The sequence below is a fragment of the Cydia pomonella genome, chromosome 7 (genome assembly GCF_033807575.1).
Source record: "Cydia pomonella isolate Wapato2018A chromosome 7, ilCydPomo1, whole genome shotgun sequence".
NCBI lineage: Eukaryota > Metazoa > Arthropoda > Insecta > Lepidoptera > Tortricidae > Cydia > Cydia pomonella.
In genome coordinates, this window is record NC_084709.1 from 7,390,400 (window position 1) to 7,409,351 (window position 18,952).

Below are 18,952 nucleotides of genomic sequence, written 5' to 3' on the forward strand. Positions count from 1 at the left end.
GCAATTATAGATGGGAATCAAATTGCGGTGTTTTTATAAGTAATATATTAATAAGTCTTCTTCTTCCTCGCGTTGTCCCGGCATTTTGCCACGGCTCATGGAAGCCTGGGGTCCGCTTGACAACTAATCCCAAGATTTGGCGTAGGCACTAATTTTTACGAAAGCGACTGCCATCTGCCCTTCCAACCCAGAGGGTAAACTAGGCCTTGTTGGGATTAGTCCGGTTTCCTCACGATGTTTTCCTTCACCGAAAAGCGACTGGTAAATATCAAATGATATTTCGTACATAAGTTCCGAAAAACTCATTGGTACGAGCCGGGGTTTGAACCCGCGACCTCCGGATTGCAAGTCGCACGCTCTTACCGCTAGGCCACCAGCGCTTCCTTAATAAGTATTTAAATATTAATGTATAACTAGCTAGATTAATTGATTATAATATTTTACCGACTGTCCTATATTTGTTATTTTTGTTTTTATATAAAGAAATGTCTACTGGCACTGCGAGTAGGTCCTGATATTTTCCCTAAATACTATATTAAGTTGAGGCATTGTTAAACAATGAAACCCGTGTTCTATCGATACTTCACGCATAGTGCTGTAGCTTATTCTGTAAGGTCGTATGCATATGCAGTTTTACCGTTTAAAGTAAAATACGTAACAAGAATTAATCGAAAAATTACAACTACAGTATCGAAGTGTGTGTTTAGCCTAATCTACCTGCCTGTATAATGAAAATGTTTGTTTTAAAAGAGGAATCTTTGATACGATGTTCTTTGCTATACCTTAAACTTAACCAATCGTGTAACGGCAACTACAGAAATGAAGTCCATGCTTGCACAACCAGTTCACCAAGCAATACTTTCATGATGAGTTTTGTAATTGCTCAGATAAATCAAGATACCTGATGCCAACATTTAGAATGCGTCGTCTTAAGAAAAGGATGCTTATTATTTAAGTAAAATCAAGACATACCTATGAATAGTACCTACCTAATTTGGATACCTACTTCTAGTATTTATTGTTTTGCTTTCGTAGCGTACCTACAATTATTTTCATTCAGTCTTTCGGTGATGATGAAGTTGATTTAATGGCCAACAAATAATTGAAGAACTCCTCAATAACATTATATAATGTAAGTTATCAGTCAAACTAATTATAGCTTATTAATGATGGCGTCCTTGAAAAATCGATGGACCACCTTCTTAAATACTTCTATAAATGAAGTATCGATTACCTAATGCCCACATACACACAAGCCCACAAGCTGTTAACTATTGTCCACAGGAAAAAAAAACTTTACAGTTTTGATGAACACTCAAGTTTTCTCTCCTGTGGACAATAGTTAACAGCTTGTGGGCATGTAAGGTAATGATTTTATTATACATATCTAAATTAAAGGAGTACATATGTTCCCTTTCATGTGAATAAGGGTTAAATAAGAAAATTTACCTTTATAGCCCTAAACTCTTGGGTATGTCTATAGGAAAGAGATTAACATAATTTTGTCTTTGACCCAATTACGAGTGTAACTTACTCTGAAAGTGTCATTGATGTGACATGAAAGTATTATGTCAAGAATACAAATTAATTTGTATACTTACGTCAACTTCAATTCCTGGCAAAGGAAACACCCTCGTGTGGGGTAACTCCTTAGGAATGTATCGATAGAACTCTTCTCTTCCGCGGTACCACTTCACGCTGTAAAGCGCCTCCTCGTCTTCCAGCTGCCAGCTGCATTCCAAGGTCACGGTTTCACCGACCAGCACAGCCGTTGGCACATTTATCTCGAGGTTGTGCAGGCCTCGGACACCTGAGGACAACATTTTCATAGATATAAAACATAGATTTTAATTTTCGGGCAGAAGCCTTGGCAATTTTAAGGATATATTTGAGACTAACAGCTAGAGCGCATTCCACTATTTCTACCAGTGTCATTTATAAACTCTATACTGACAGTTTTTTAAGCCAAGCTATAGATACACAGGTGGTGGCGCTACTGTGCCAAATTTCCTTTCAGCATTAACCTTTTTTTACATTAAAACTCAAAGGTAACTAGCTGGCCACCGAAATAGGATGCTGACATATTGACAGACTGATAACTGACTTCATAAATAAATTAATCATCCCAATAGCATATGGAAAATTATCGACGCTTTATATTATTATTTGTAAACAATTGTTTAACGTTATAACATATCTTCAACTTTTACGTCAACCGCTGATGAATATTTAACATTGGAGTTTGTTTGTTATGGTTTTGACGAGACTGGACCAATCGGGGTAAGTCACCTTTACTATAAATTAATATTTCGATTAATTTAAAAATAGCCCTTTAGCGTCATCATCGCCTCGTTATCGACCCGTCCGTTTCCTCAAAGTAGTAAGTCAATTACGACAAACTTTATCAATAGGTAAGGATCATAATACAAAAAATTTGCTTACTAGAAATTTGAAAAAACAGCAGTTTGTGGAATGGTCCAGCTAATTTAATTATCTATGACATTATTTAACACAGATGAGTAAGCAGAAAAAAAAAAAACATTTTTCTTTTTTTTATAATTATAATATTTATAATACAATACTTTTTAAGTAAATATCATATATAATTCTTATAAAAGCACATCATTCAGTGCCGAGTAGATACGCAACTGGCTCAATATTACAAAAAATGTTGAATGATAGTAAAATTTCAGGGTATTATTAAAATCCCAGAACAATATTAATATTTCCATTTGCCTGAGTGGAATTACAAAACGAGAATATATTATACGATATTACTGTAACTTGACTGTCATTATTTGTAAGTAAAAATGTAGTATGATTTCTGGTAAAAAGTTATTTATTCATTAAAAGGTTTTTTTGGTAATATTATGATGTGAATATACGAATGAATAGTCCTTTCTTTTGTTGGTGTCTATAATAATGTTTTGTGCAACAGGTGCATAATAAGGGTTATGTCATTTTAAAGGGGGTAGGGGGCACTCTGGCTCAGCAGTTGCCCTTTGATCCCATAGACAAAAAAACTTCAGCGCCACCACTCAAATGAAGTTGATTTAGATATTACTGCCAGTAATTTAATTGACAGATTGAAGTGCTGGAGTCGAAAACACCTCTCAAAAACCAGCGGCTCCCTACCCACTAGGCCACAAAAACAGGGTGCACGGCCAAGGCCACCCGATACTAGCGTCTCATGAGTCATGAGCGTTGTCGTCTAGTCAACTCTATGGCTGCTGCTTGACGCAACGTTGGCGCGACTGCGCAGCTACGCCATTTTCCATAGCACTGATTAGACGCCCACGATCAAAATACTCTAGTTAGGGTGGCAGTAAAGGTGCAAAAGGTAAGAAATTAAAGTAAAAAAGGCACCAGGGGTATATAAGTATTCTTACAAATCTAAAGCTCGCGATTCCAAACAATACAATATTCACGACACCCAGGGCTCTGTTTATCTTGCTTCCATATAATGAGCTCCATAGAATTTACACTTGGCTGCCTCGAGATCGACCCAGCTGCTTGAATTTGGCATATGCAGATAAGAGTCTGAGTAAGCACAGTTTTTGTGCCAGAAAAATAAACCGTTCCCGAGGGGAAACCGAGTTGTTGCGGTACGAGGCGGTCTCCACACGTAACTTTAAGTAAATGTGCGAAAATATAGGCGTAACTTATTTTTTCTACGTGCCATAACTTAACTTTCATTAAAATTGTAAGTAGTGTTGTATCTCGGTTTAGTGACGCAACTTTTCCAAGAGGAAAATTAATACTCATTTAAAAGATTTTCAAAATGTTACCCCTAGGGAAACAAACATCAGGAAAGTAAAGAGAAATCTCGGAATACCTCCAGGCCGGAATTATGGCCGTTTCATGTAAAAGATCTCTAACAACGTCGACAGTGCTACTTCATTTTCCTTGACTCGCTTAATGTAGGTACCTATATCAAATAATGTATCTTACACAGTAAATAACTTATGAGATCCTTCTTGTATTTGGTGCGAATTCTGAGAAACAATTTTTTGGGAGAGCAAACGTTTTTAGTAAATTAATGGAGGCATGGTAACACTTTGTTGTATTAAACATCATTTCCTTTCCGGGAATCACTTAGATGTCGGACGTAACAGAAATCAGGATTGCGGGTTTATTACAATTTGAAATATTAAATAAAATCGGTCCATCAATAGGATTGTCGAAACGAGCTTCTCGTCGGCTTTACTTTTCTTGAAATGATAATTATAAAATTAAAACTATGCGTTAATGAACACTTGTGAAAATAATATATTTACGAGTAGTATTCAGGTGGCCCCTAGTGACATCTACCTTAAAATACGAGTACCTACCCTACCTAACCTACACATAAAAGTCATATTGGAAATTCACCAGAAGCAATACTCCCATATTACATTAATTTTGTAATTAAATTGCAGTACTGATAAATCCGTTCTTACGTTCTTAAATCCTTGACGCTAGAAGTCGATTCCGAAAATAAGCAGCGTTTTGATGACAAAACTGATGTATGGATGTGTTCAAACGGAGAAAGTAATACGATTTTAATTTGCAATAACAATTTTGAAAAAGCTCATCCATTTTTCAACTGAAAAGTTTAAAGTTGGTTACATTACATTACTTAGATTCGTTCTTTGGCACGCACGCGCTAGTATATGTACGAATAAGTACGAGCGAAATGCACGCGCGAACCATAACTAAATGATATTATTTTGATATCAAAATGTACCGTCGAATTAACCTCCAGGTAACACGCGGTATATACTGATTTCTGAAGTTTCGTCCATTATTTATATTATTATGTATTGAGTTACATCAAGAGGTGCTTGTTTTGTCAACAACATGTTGATGTGTAACTAATATCGTTGATGAACTATACAGATCTAAGCATTGTTTTGACAGATTCATTGGGATTATAACATGAAATAATCTACCAGATAAAAGGTTGCCAATTTTTTTGGGTCTTGAATTCCAGTTTCGAGTATAGAGAAAACTGTGACAGAATTATTTAAAAGTGCATTTTGTTTCATCGACGACTTGGAAAGTAATGTGTATGTAATAGCCAGCTCCAATTTTAAACCTCTTAAACTTTTAAGCGTGTATTTGACTGTTAATTAAAAACTTAGAATACTAAAAGTATTTGAGTTGAAGCCTGGTGCGAACTCGACTCCTTATTAAATGTTAATAACTGCGGTGGCTGGGTAATTGAATTTGTTAGTTAAATATTAAATCAGTGGAACTAGGTCAACCGGCCGCCATTTTTAGGTTTCGATTAGAAACTGAGGAACCCTTGTAATTTAGTTTGGACCAAATCGGTCGGCGATGGTATTTTCAGCTCGTATGTTGAGTAGCTATTCAGCCTTGGCTAATCGATGACAGTTATTTCGGGTTAGTCATCTTTTAATAGCGTTCTTCCTAGATATTTCATTGTATGTAATTATTTACAACAGTGTTAATAACAAAACTTCTGTCAGACGCAGAGATATTAAATATACTTATTAAAACGGGTCACTCACGCATTTTAAGTTAAAAATCGCTTGACAAGCCGACATGTTTCACTCCGTACCGAGGAGCATCATGAGGAGGAGGAGAAGGATTTAACAGATAGTGGCACTTAGGCTCATAATATTACGTTTGGTATAAATCTAACACACTAATGAATTACCTAACATGCAAAACCATTTTGATTTAAGTTTCAATACCAGTCTGCATTCAACCTTGGAAATGATTAGAATTAGACAGACTCGACCACAAATATATGGAAAAATCTCTAAGAGTATATTTTTGACGAGAAAAGTACCTATGTGTAGTTTGGTGCTCTGCTACGATTACACCACATTGATATCCTAAAATAGTATTTGCAATGACAAGAGGTCTCTCTAAAGTCTTTTGAAACCACAGGAGTCGTCGCTTATATTCAAAGTAATCAACTATTCCAATCTGTTATCATCATTAATTCATTAGAGTAATTAATTACATCAATACGCTTAGAACATTCTTGAATTTAGTTAAAGTTGTTATAATTAAATACCCTCTATACCATTTACTGTAGCTTGTTTAGCGATAATCGAAAGACGTATTGTCAGGAGTTTATGTATATTTATGATTTAAATTTATTTTAGTTTATTTATATCATTTGTTATGTATTTGATATTAACTTTATATTCGAACGTTTTTGTTTGAAGAAAATTCATTTTTGACACTGACATATCCGATCCATATCGTATCTAGATCTAATATTTGACGTATTTTAAAGTTCGAAACGGGCCGTTAGTTGTAAACGTATAATACGACTAACGTAGGCTAAACTGTACAATGCTTTTGTCCGTAGCCGACTGGAATTTAACTGCATCGTATGGGAACCAAACGACCAAAAGTATAGGGATATTATTAAAAATTCGTTCAGTATTTCTACAAGAGGCTATACGGCCGCTATCCTTTTCTCTATCCCTCGTTGTTTGTGGAATGGAGACGCTAGAGTTCCGGAGAAAAATGCTTCTCGCAATCCATTATGTCTTGCTTTTCCGGGGCAAAGTGGATAATCCTTGTGTGCTCTCGAGCATACGGCTGTTCGTTCCCAATGACTATGTGCGCGCATCCACTCGGCGCCGGCACGCACTGTTCGCAGTCCCCGCGACGCGCACGCAGTATGCGCGCCGTGCGCCCACGTCAAGAGCCCTTGCACTTCTAAACAGTTTAGTTGGCGCTGGACCTTTTTAATGATGGGTTGAGTGTTTTGTGCTCGAAAATATGTCAATACTTAAATTTCCTTATCAGACGTCCCTAGACTGAGGCGATTGGGAGGTATGCCTAAAAAATTTTAATGTTATAAAATGTTGTAATTTTTATCTTGAATTATTATGATTTTATTATATTTACTTGTTTATTTGTAATTAATATGATTTTGTATATGTGTTTTGACATGTTTGTTCCATATCCTGGCGTTAGACCTCCGCTGTGAGCCGGACATGTGATTGAAAATAAATAAATAATAATACACTAAACGCAGTACAGTCAACAATTTAAAGTTCTCATTGGCCTCTAGGGAGCTCCGTTATAGGTACGTCACAGCATACGTCAAGCTGGTTCAAAGTGCCCAATAAACATAGGATTCTTACCTTAATATTGGAAAATGTATGACAAACATTAAACTACAAAACGCTACGAATAAATGTCTGAGGTTTAGAAACTAGGTTCAAAACTGGCCAAGTGTCGGTTTCGGAGATCTCCTATCTGCTTCTGACATATCTGCCATTATATAAATTATATAAAATTATAGCAGTGCCCAGCCCGCGTAGCCAACCTGCCAATCGTTTCTGTAGCGTAGCTCTATATCACTCTTCCATATTAGTGCGACAGTGACAGTTGCGTATCGTTCGCTACGGAGCGTTAACGATTGACATGTTGGCTACGCGGGCTGTTCACAATGTACAGTCGCCATCAGATATATGGCAGCGGCCGAGGTGCTCAAAAATATCTGAACACGCACTTTAGCGCCTTGAAAATAGAGGCGAGTTCACATATTTGTGAGCACCTTGGCCGTTCCGATATATCTGATGTATTCAAGTACCTACACACTATGTATACAGACAATACTAATACAAGTCAAATACGAAAGCTGTTGTTAATCGATATCCAAACAACAATCTCGATTTGAAACAGTATCAGAATTAATAATTGGCATCGTTAATCACACGTCACTCATTCTGTCTTTTGAAGCGAAAGTACATTAATAATGTTTCCTTTATATCAACGACAAATAAATAATGAAGACTGACAATTTCTATAAAAAATGCATTAGGTCACAGGCTCGTATGTAATCACACTAATCAATTACTTTAAATAGTTTTATTTAACAAACAGGCGTATTTTAATAACAAGCCACGAATTAGATCTGGATCAGATATATCAGTGTCAAAAGTGTCGTTTTTGGATGAAACAGACAGACAGAGAACCAGTACGGTTTTGTGCAATAAAGTGATTACTACTACTACAACTTTTAAGACTATGTAAGAACCATCCTTATTATTGATAGGAAACGCAGGTTTGTTAGGCGACTGTTGTCTGTCTTTACCTGTGATTCTTCTCTGGTTCATATCAATCAAAATGCTTGAAGCAGAACAAGAGGTGACAAGGCGGAGGCGCGATATTGCGGTTTCCACTCCACCGGAGTTAATTTAATCTTTCACGGCCGAAAAATAATAAAATATTTTTTATTTATAGAAGATTATTTTTCAATTTCTCTTTCTACCTGTATTAAAATATAAAAAATGTGTAAGTATAAGTAATTAGTTTTACTTGTAGGCATTGATAATTTAAAAGCCCCCGTCAAAGGGAAGGCTCGGATTATTATTTATAGAGTGAATTTATTTCTTAAACACTTCCGTAATAATATTTTTTGTTTTTTCTTAAATACTTCCGTAATAATAATGTTTTCATAAGTACATTTTTATTCGTGTTAAGTATGCTACTTAAACTTCTATTAAAATATTGACAGATTAGTACAAATTTACACTTGACGTTTACGTTCGGTTGTTTAGTGCAGAAATCGCAGCGTTAGACAACGGAATGCGTTTGCCGCGTCTGCGTCCCGAAGACACGTCATTGTTTTTTGCGGCAACCGCGTACGATAAACGCAGCGGTAAGCGCGTTAAGGCAACATATGTAGGGACAATTTCTTTTTTTAAGCGTTATGCGTACAACGCTGCGTCTGTAACGCGATTTCGGAATCAGCAGAAGCCGATAGGAAAAGCTTTATGTATGTTTACCTGAAGATTGTCTGAAAAAAAAAAAAACACTTTTTAGCCATAAGACCGCCTGTTGTTTACCTCTACCTGTGTTTCTGTTTCTTTTCTGCATTATTTTATTTAATTGAGGTGTGCAATAAAAAGTATTTGCATTGTATATGTGCAATAAATAAGGATACTCCTTACACAAATTATGAAGGTAAAATATTTTTAATGTGCGGTTACCGTTGCGTTCAGCGCGTAAAACAATGTTTGGTTATTAGATTATCTGATGCTAAATTTTGTGCGTCATACGCATCGCGTTTAGCGCAGCGTTTATCGCATAAAATAACTGCACGATTAAACTCGATCACCAGTGATCGAGTTTATGCAGTTGCTAACGTAAATGTCAAACGACAACTTGTGGTAGCCGTGTAAAGTCTCATGTGTAAATAAATATGTCAAAAATGTCTATATTACTCACTTTTTAATACGCTTTTACCATTGAACTTGGGATGAATTAATAGATTATCAGTATGAATCACTTATAAAGTATCTAAATAATGTATTAAGCACCCAAGAGCGATGGTTGAATGGAGCTGGCCCATCCATCAATCCAACGGACACTTTGGCCGGGTATCAATGAGGTTGGGCCTGGGATGACTTTGGCTCACATCGCCAGTAGTGTACACACTTTATTGAATACGATTAATCCAAGTTTATTGATAATTTTGCAAGCTAACATACATTTGTTCGATGTTATATTCATACAATACAATATTCTTTATTGCCCACCTCACATAGTTTACAATAAATGCACAGAAACAAACAAATCAAATCAATTCATATTTCAAGCACTTTTTACGTAATATATGTAAGAATGGTAAGTGCACGCGTAAATGGTTATCTATCTCAATATCAAAATATTCTGTCTGATGTTTCATTAGCCAAATTTTCATTTGACCAAACGCGTTTTTGACGCGGAATTTCAGAAAGGTTACAAATCTATTCTAACCTACAAAAATTAATGGGTTCAAAGTTTAGATAATTAAAAGGGGCTTGGAAAAAACATGCTCGGTCAAATTAAAATTTGCCAAATGAAACATCGGACAAATATTTAAATTTAAGATCAATACCTACAGTAATACGGGTCCATGTCTTATGCAGAGTACAGAAATTAGTAAATCTATAAAAGGAAACTTTTGCATTACATTACATTGTTTAGGAGTGTCTATTTGACTGAGTTTGGCCACATTATTTGGGGTTATAGGTAAACAAAGAAGCACCAAGTGTGCAATACATAGACATAAACAAATAGAAAATTGGTATATTTCAATTTGTTTGCATTTATTATGGGGCGGGAGCAAAATAGGAATACACCAGATAGTTAGACTAAAATTGTCCCAGAGAGTTGTAATTTTTTTTAATACCCCCCTAGACGATGGCAACGTTAGCTCTCACCCCTGGACAACAAACCAATGGGACAAGCAATATTAGAGACAAATCAAATTATTATCAACCATGCCATATATTACCATACTGTAAAGTCTTAAGTTAAATATCACGATACGATACTCGTAGCTGCGTAACTAATTGTCATTTTCAATGGTACAAGCAGAGCGCCCCGATTTTTTATAGAACTACATAATTATGTACCTAGTGCTATTTCTGTCTACTATTTTTTTTATATCTCATTACAGGGACATAAATCGAGGATTTCAACTAGCTTTGGCACTGACGTAACTCTTGCTGCCTTCTCATTCATCACTGTTTTACTCACGCTTGTCCGATTCCATTGCAGGGCTTTAGTTTTTTCCTGCTCTCCGCCTTTTTGGCCAATGTCAGCGTGTTTGTTGGACCAATTCCGCATATAAATATCTTCTGAGCTATTACACATTTATAGAATAAGATTTACGGAAAATGTAGCACAGAATCGCTGATCTGATAAGGCGGTCGCAATTTATTGTCCATGACTGAGCCGGGATCGACGTCCAAATAGATTGTAAAATTGTAAACACGTTTTATTCTTTAGAACTGATTTATACCTATTAACATGGCATGTCGACACATTTAGGCTGGCCTGGTCGCGCTATTTTTCAATAATAAGTTATTCAAAACAAAGATACATACCAATTTTTTAGGTATATTTCTATTTGGCAATCGAAATGCCGGAAAAATGTCGTGTTAAAGGCGAAAGTGAAAGTGCCGCTATGCCTTTTCATACAAACGTAGCCCTCATTTTCCTCGCTGCATATTAACATTATTGAAAATATTTTAACACATTTTTTTTGTACATCAACCACAGCTATGCCTCTACGTTTTTTTCGAATTTATAATTATTTTAAGAGTTAAGAGCATTTTAAAATTTGTATGAAATCTATTTTTCGCACCTAATTTTTACCATAATCAAAAAATGTCAAATGTAGGGGCATAGCTATGGTTAATATATGTACCTACATCAAATTATGGAACAATATTTTCCATAGTGTCAATATTCAGAGAGGCCGTCTCCTTTCCTGTTAAACTTACTAAATAGTGTGGTGCTTCCTCTCGCATGGTTACTCTTAACTATTACTACACTACGACAACGGAGGTACTTGCAGGTACTCTGACCTAACTAAGTCTATACGATGCGTCCTCTCTGACGGCCTCAACCCAAGTGATCGAGCCTGTCTCAGTTACTTCGTGTCCCCACCACTTGCTAAAACTACCGTGCTGCCAGTAGTATAATGTTGTTTTCCCAACTACCCCTGTATTAATCGGGGTAACGTATTAATGTTGCCACAGTGGAATTATTATTTAACTGCTATCTTAAATGTAAACATAATAAATCATGACAATCGGCCATCCATCTTCGTGCATGACTCCGGCGCACGAACCTTATGAACAAAAGCTAGGTCCGTTTTAAATTTTCCACCAATCGTCAAAATTATTTTAATAAAACAGTTTCCAAAGAAGATAATTGAAATGTGTATGTAATATATAAAGTTATGATGTAGCTCTACTTGAAAATAATATCATGAAAATAGGTATGATGCCTCAAACTACCACCATACATTTATCTGCTCAGTTGTGCAACACAGCCTGAAAGTGACGGCAAACGACCATTTTTGATTAATCTACAACAGGTATTCCATTAAACAGAAATACACCAACGTAAATTTGAAACGCTAAATAACCGTATTCCGTGATGTTTTACATTAGACAAGACGGCCATTAAACTAAAAACTACTCCGTTTTGTCTGTTTGAAGAGCAAGCAGACTGGAGTTCTGGTCTAATTGGGGAAAGTCTAGTTTAGGTGGATGAGCCGCTAACTGAAATGACACGCTCAATTTATTTTCTTTGAAGTAAAGTTTTTGCCGTAAATGAACACAAAAAAAACCAAACGAGTTTCTTTAAATCTACCTGAAATTAATTAGTAGCCTTACGGTATAGTATAGGTTTATTATATCTGTATATTAGTATCCAAACAGATTCTTTGTTTGTCACAAGTCAAGGTACAGTCGCCATCAGATATGCCGGACGCGCCAAGGCATTCACAAATAACTGAACACGCCTCTATTAGGCTTTAGAGTGAGTTCAGATATTATTATCTGATGGCGACTGTATTATATAGATACTGAATTGAAAATACATTTTTGTATGCAGGGGTGCTAAGCTAATCGCTTTGCTTATTGTACCGACATTTAATATTAACATTATGGCACCTACTTATTTTATACTTAGGATACACTTAGACAACCAAATGGAGTAAGCTCTACGAGCAAGCAGTCATTAGTCCTTATGCGGCTGGTGTTGAAGTATTTTCTCAAAGATGTGTAGATCAGATACAAAAGCAACATACATTTTCTACAACAATGAAACATTAGCGCGCGAAACTATGCCAATGTTGAAATAAAGACGACTTCGCTTTAACAGCCGCTGACTGAGAGGAATTGGTAGTTTCCTGCCTTTGAGTGATACAAATGTCACAGTAACGACTTTTAGCAAGACAAGGGTTAATTTATCTCCAGACAAATGCTACTATTTCCCGTCGTCAAAACGAGTCTCCTCCTTATCGCTGTAATCTCATCACGTGTGCTAACTTTGTTTAACGATCGTGTTGACATAAAGTATGCAATTTTGTATATCTCGCTTACGTTACCGCGATCATAAAATGTTATAGATCCTGTATAAAATATACTCATAAAAGTAAGATCTTTTGTTATAATATTTCCATATTTAAAACACAAGAGTAGTCACAAGGACACTTTTTTTTAATACGACGTCGGTGGCAAACAAGCATACGGCCCTCCTGATGGTAAGCAGTCTCCGTAGCCTATGTACGCCTGCAACTCCAGAGGAGTTACATGCGCGTTGCCGACCCTAACCCCGCCACCCCTCGTTGAGCTCTGGCAACCTTACTTACCGACAGGAACACAACACTATGAGTAGGGTCTAGTGTTATTTGGCTGCTGTTTTCTGTAAGGTGGAGGTACTTCCCCAGTTGGGCTCTGCTCTAGATCTGGAATGACATCCATTGGGCTGTGCCCTACCACACAAAGCGAGATGAAATTCACAATGCCCATACCTCTCTTGCACTAGAAGTTGATTAAAATAAAGTTGATGAAAATTACTAAACCAAACCGAATTGCTCTCATTTTCAGCAGCTACCTCACTGCATTCTTATTATTAAACTATTAGGAGTTTTTCAAAATGGCCAGGTCTATCCTCGCAAATGCTTATGGCTCCGCCATTTTGAAAAAATTCCAAGAAGGTATACGACTAAAATAATCTATTAAAGTATTGATTCGGCTCGTAAAATTTCACGAGAGTTAATTCAGTAATGAGATCTTGGTGTCTAGCCTAGGTGACAATCGCTTGCGCTACGCCAACGAAATGCTTTGCGTCTCTCTATCACTCCATATTAGTGCGACAGTGATAGTAGCGTTTCGTTCGCTACGGAGTGTAAACGATTGGCATGTTGGCTATGCACCCTGTAGAGAACTTCCGGATATAAGAAAGCATTTTTACGAAAATAGAAAAGGAGGCGCTTCGCGCTCGCTCAGTCAATCAACATATGATCGCTATTGTGTGATGACCACAATTCATTTTTAATAGTAGACAATATAGTTATGTATCTGTTTTGGATATTAACAGTATAATATTAGGTTGTCCAAATATAAACCCGCCATCTTATTTACAATTTCACGAAATCGTAAGAGTGTTCTGGAAACGTCCATAGTTCGGCTATATAAGAAGAGCAGGTTCGCGCGACCTCAACAGTCGAACAATAACTTCGATACGATTCGAACGATCGACAAAAATGGACATTTCTCGAAGAGAACTCAGGCTACTTCTACTTCATGAGTTTCGTCTGGGTCACAAAGCGACGGAAGCCGTGCAAAATATTTGTAGTACGATGGGAGAGAATGTCCTCTGTTACGACACAGCAAAACGATGGTTCCAGAAGTTTCGTGAGGGTAACTTTAACCTCGACGACGAGCCCCACCCTAGAAGGCCACTAGCAATTGATATCGACGTTCTAAAAAAAATAATTGAAGATGAACCAAAATCTACGGTGCGTGAACTGGCAGAGCGTCTTCAGTGCTCCCATGGGACAATAGATAATTATCTCCACAAACTTAATAAAACCTGGAAATATGGAATGTGGGTGCCGCACGACTTAACTCCTTCTCAACAACAACAGCGAGTCGACATATGTATGCAAAACTTGACATCACACAGGAACTTCGAGTGGTTACGCAATCTTATTACCGGTGACGAGAAATGGGTTTTCTATGTAAATCATACCCGCAAGCGTCAGTGGCTTAGCGTCGGTCAGAAGGCAGTACCAACACCGAAACAAAACAGTCACCAAAAAAAGGTTATGCTGTGCGTCTGGTGGGGAATTAGGGGAATAATATACTGGGAACTGTTATCACCTAATACTACAGTTACTGCGGATATCTACTGTGACCAGCTTGACCAAGTATCTAAAAATCTGATAGGAAAACAGGATAGAATTTACTTTTTGCATGACAATGCCAGAGCACACATTTGCAAAAAAACTCGTGAGAAAATACAGGAACTTGGATGGACCATTATTGCACATCCCCCTTATTCGCCAGACATTGCGCCAACCGATTACCACCTATTCAGGGCTTTATCTAATTACTTACAAGAAAAAAATTTTGATAACGAACCCCAACTAAAATGTGATCTGACAAACTTTTTTGACGAAAAACCGAAAGCCTTCTACGAGCGCGGGATTCTCACACTGGCAAATCGTTGGCAGCAAGTTGTGGATAGCGACGGTCAATACATTGACAAAAGTAGTTGTTAATTTAAAAATAAAATTTATAATGAAATTTTCCGAATAATGGCGGATTTATATTTGGACAACCTAATAGTTATTTTAGAAAACTTCCTGTACAATTCTTACATCTTATAATATGACAATTCGAAAATATCAAAACGAGAATAATATAATGTAATGTCACAATTCATATTCAGAATACGCTTCTGCATGCACGGGGCACTCCCGATGTGAAGTGTGGAGGCGGATTTACTTAATAAATAGCTTTTAAATTCTTGCGCGCCTGGGGGCTCACGTACCATACTAAATATCGAAGTTAAATGCCAGAAATACCTTTTATGGCGTGAACATAGGTGTAAGATTAAAGCTTTAAGTTGATTTTTACGTATCTAACTAGGTATATCTGCACAAGCTTCAAGCTGAAATCTCTATAAATCCCTTCAAAGATAGTTCAGACAAGTTAAAATACGAGGTAAATTAATAATTACAATGCTCTTCTATGTGTGCCTACCAATAATTTAACAATGTTGAGTAACATCACATATCATTAAGAACAAGACTCGGAAACCGATTAAATATCCAAACCGTTATTATGTACTTGGCGCAAAACCTTTTAATTTCGGTTTCACTCGAAAAACCGTTATATTAAAACTCAGTTTTTATGAGAACAGTTCTTATCAAATTAACTGGTTTACAACAATAAAACTGGTTTCTTCCTATGTCGGTGTCTATGTTTACGTGGCACACCACCAGGCCGACTGGCCGTTGCGTCGCTCGACGAATAAACCGGTTTTTTTAGGTTACAATAAAGCTCTTAAAAATTACGCGCTCTTATAAAAGTTTGCAGGAAAACCGAAATAAACCGGTATTTACCGGTATTTTATAAACCGGTTCCGAGCCTTGATTACGAATACTACAGAATAGCACGATTAAGAACACAAAATCGATTATTTGTCCAATCTAATTTTTAATTGAAAATACAGAGGGGCCAAAAATCTTGATTGATCCATAAGTACTGAAGAGGGCGTGTATTTTTATCAAATAAGTACGACGACAAGTACTGCCTACTCCGTACGAGGCATAATAGCAACCAGTCACTTGCAAACAATATAACATGACAAACTATTCTGAAGATATGTCAGGCTCTGGGAATTGTGAATTCTTTTGTGCACACGTTTGTTGTAATCAGATAATTATACAGAGGGAATGGGAGGGATTCGGAGTGGTGCTCGCAACTTTTGGTCGTTTTGGTTTAATCAAAATAAAATTAACGAGTTCTATGAATTACGATTAGTCCAATAAGCTTCCTTAATTCATTTATTTATTTAAACTTTATTGCACAATATTTTTTTAACAAACAGCGAACTTAATGCCTGAAGGCATTCTTTACCAGTTAACTTTCCTTTGTGTTTGATCATGAAAAATATCTGTAAAGGACCTCCGCAACAATGGCATTAAACCACAGACGGTAAGACGTTCAGAAACCGAGTACAATGCAAGTTCATCTCAAGGGAATATTCGGTGCATGTAAGCGGAGCTCTCGAATTCAGAGATTCCGAGTATGCGGTGTTACGTACATGGCGCCTTGGGGCTCCTGGTTTTGTGATCGGCGCGTTTAAGGTTTAACTACAATTAAATAGTAGTAAAACAGATCCATTTAGCAGTAGTTCATAACATGATTCTATCCGGTACTATGGCGCTAAAGAAGCTACTTCATTCGTAGATGAATTGGGTGTTGAACTTGTCTTATTTTGGCCCGGGTAAAAAGGTTATGTTTATGAACGATAAAATAGTTTTTTACTGGCTATGGATGAGGTCTTGGTGACTCAGTTGGCAGAGCGCTGCAGTATCGATTGGCAGTATTTTTCCACTTTTAAATTTATTCTAAGCTTAATAGCATCGTTTGCAGACTTTTCTGCTTGTTAAATAGATTTAATACGAAAAGATTTTTTTGACTCAGGTAGTCAGGTGAAATTTTTTGTTAGTAAAATACTGGTTATTTGATTTTTAATAGCTCCTCTACTCGATGGGCCATCATACTATCACTAAGATCGGCCAGCGTGTAGAGAGGGTAGTGGTGTCGGATTGCTTATAATGACGCGGTGGGAAGGCAATGGGATGGCTACGGTGTCGGTTTTTCGTCCGCACATCAAAGGTAGTCGGCCAGCGATGGTGTGTACGCAGCTACACGTGGTCCATTCCATAGTGCGTAATATATTACGCTCAACCATCGCACGGCCATCTCGCTGGTCCAGCGCTGGACCATCCTGTAGAGGAGTGATAACCATTGCATGGCCATTTCGCTGGTCCAGCGCTGGGCCATCGTGTAGAGGAGCTATATCAAATTTACGTAAAATTAGTACTTGTAATAAACTTCTTCATACAGGCGTACCTAAATAAGACGTAACAAATAGACAGTTACTTTCGTATTTTTAATATTATACATATATTGGTAGGGACATAACGTGTGTAAACAAGATTACATGTGTTATTAAAATCGGTATATAATTATATGATTCTCGTTAATATAAATGTTGACTTCAAATTTGAGCTACCCGTAAGCAATTATCATGCCTCGATAGCCTTTAAATGAAAAAGCTGAAATGTTAATGAAGGTAATTATCTTTTTCATTTTGTTGCGATATTGGAGACAGGATTAATTACATGCGTATGATACATATCTACGAGTACTATGCTTATCTGAGATCTATTATTTATATTTTTTGTTATTACTCAGCGTCGTCGGCAAATTGTATGCAAAGATATTGATTGAAAGAGTAGTGAAAGAAACCGATGAGAAAGTTTGTGTATCTGGGAACCTTGTTCACTAGGGACGGTAAACATGATGAAGAAATTGAAAGGAGAGTGAATGCTGGAAATCGTGTGAATGGGGCACTCAACGCTTTTATGAGCAGCCAGAAGGTGTCGCAAAAAGCACGGTTGGCTGTGCATAGAGGGGTGTTGGTGCCTACACTTATGTATGGTAGCGAAAGTTGGGTATGGCAGAAGAAACATCAGAGTCAAGTGAATGCAGTGGAAATGAGAGCGTTGAGAAGTGTGTGGTGTAAAATTACAAGATAGAATTAGGAACAGCGTGATAAGGGAAAAGTGTAGACTGAACGAAGATGTAGTGACAAAAATTGAGAAAGGTATGTTGAGATGGTTTGGACACGTGGAAAGAATGAGTGAAAGAAGGTTAACAAAGAGAGTGTATAAGGGAGAAGTAGAAGAGGGAGCTGGAAGGGGTAGACCTCGGCGGACTTTCTCTGATCAAATCGGGGAAATCCTGAAAAAAGGCCAGGTCAAGAGCACCCTAAACCGACGAGCATGTATGAGGAATGTCATGAAAGTGAAGGAAGCGAAAGAGGTATGTCAGGATCGTAGCAAGTGAAAATCCGTGGTCTCTGCCTACCCCTTCGGGAAATAGGCGTGATTATATGTATGTATGTATGTATGTAGAAAGTCAATACAAATGCGATTGCCTATAAGTATTTCAATCGTCTACTAGTTCACCTTTTGATATGTTTAAATAATTATTTGTAAAGCTAGATGAACTTAAGTGAAAGCCTTTCCCCCTGATATTACCTAAAGTAGCTATCATTGCATTATTGTTGTATAATGTCCTACAGATATTTTGTACCAAAGTTCACATTGAAAGTACTCATGTAAAACCTAGAAATTCCCATAGTTCTAAAGTAATACATATTTCACAAGTTACAATTGAAGTTTGAGAACGTTTCGCGGCATTTCAAAGACTACTTCCTGCAGCTGCAGTTTCTATTTTCATTATCGTGCCTTATTACCTATTTATAATAAAAATAAGTGTGGTTAACTTAACATGTAATTTAATAACTTTCGCATAGAATGCCGAAATTCACGTAATATAATAAAGTACCTACCTAAGGTTAATACTGTCTCCATTTTCTTCAG

The 18,952-nt window shown here is 36.9% G+C and overlaps 1 protein-coding gene and 1 long non-coding RNA gene across 3 annotated transcripts in view; one reads left to right on the top strand and one right to left on the bottom strand.

The window, feature by feature from the left end:
• LOC133519723 (uncharacterized) overlaps window positions 1-18,952 on the bottom strand; it is a 93,353-nt gene that overhangs the window by 38,746 nt on the left and 35,655 nt on the right. For both annotated transcript variants that reach the window (XM_061853785.1, XM_061853784.1), the window contains one exon: window positions 1,602-1,810. In XM_061853785.1, the coding sequence (XP_061709769.1) occupies window positions 1,602-1,810 (209 nt within the window). The remainder of the gene's footprint in view (window positions 1-1,601; window positions 1,811-18,952) is intronic.
• Window positions 1,820-18,952, top strand: part of LOC133519728 (uncharacterized) — a 74,139-nt gene continuing 57,006 nt past the window's right edge. The window contains exon 1 of the long non-coding RNA XR_009799663.1: window positions 1,820-2,280. This is a non-coding gene — a long non-coding RNA (uncharacterized LOC133519728). The remainder of the gene's footprint in view (window positions 2,281-18,952) is intronic.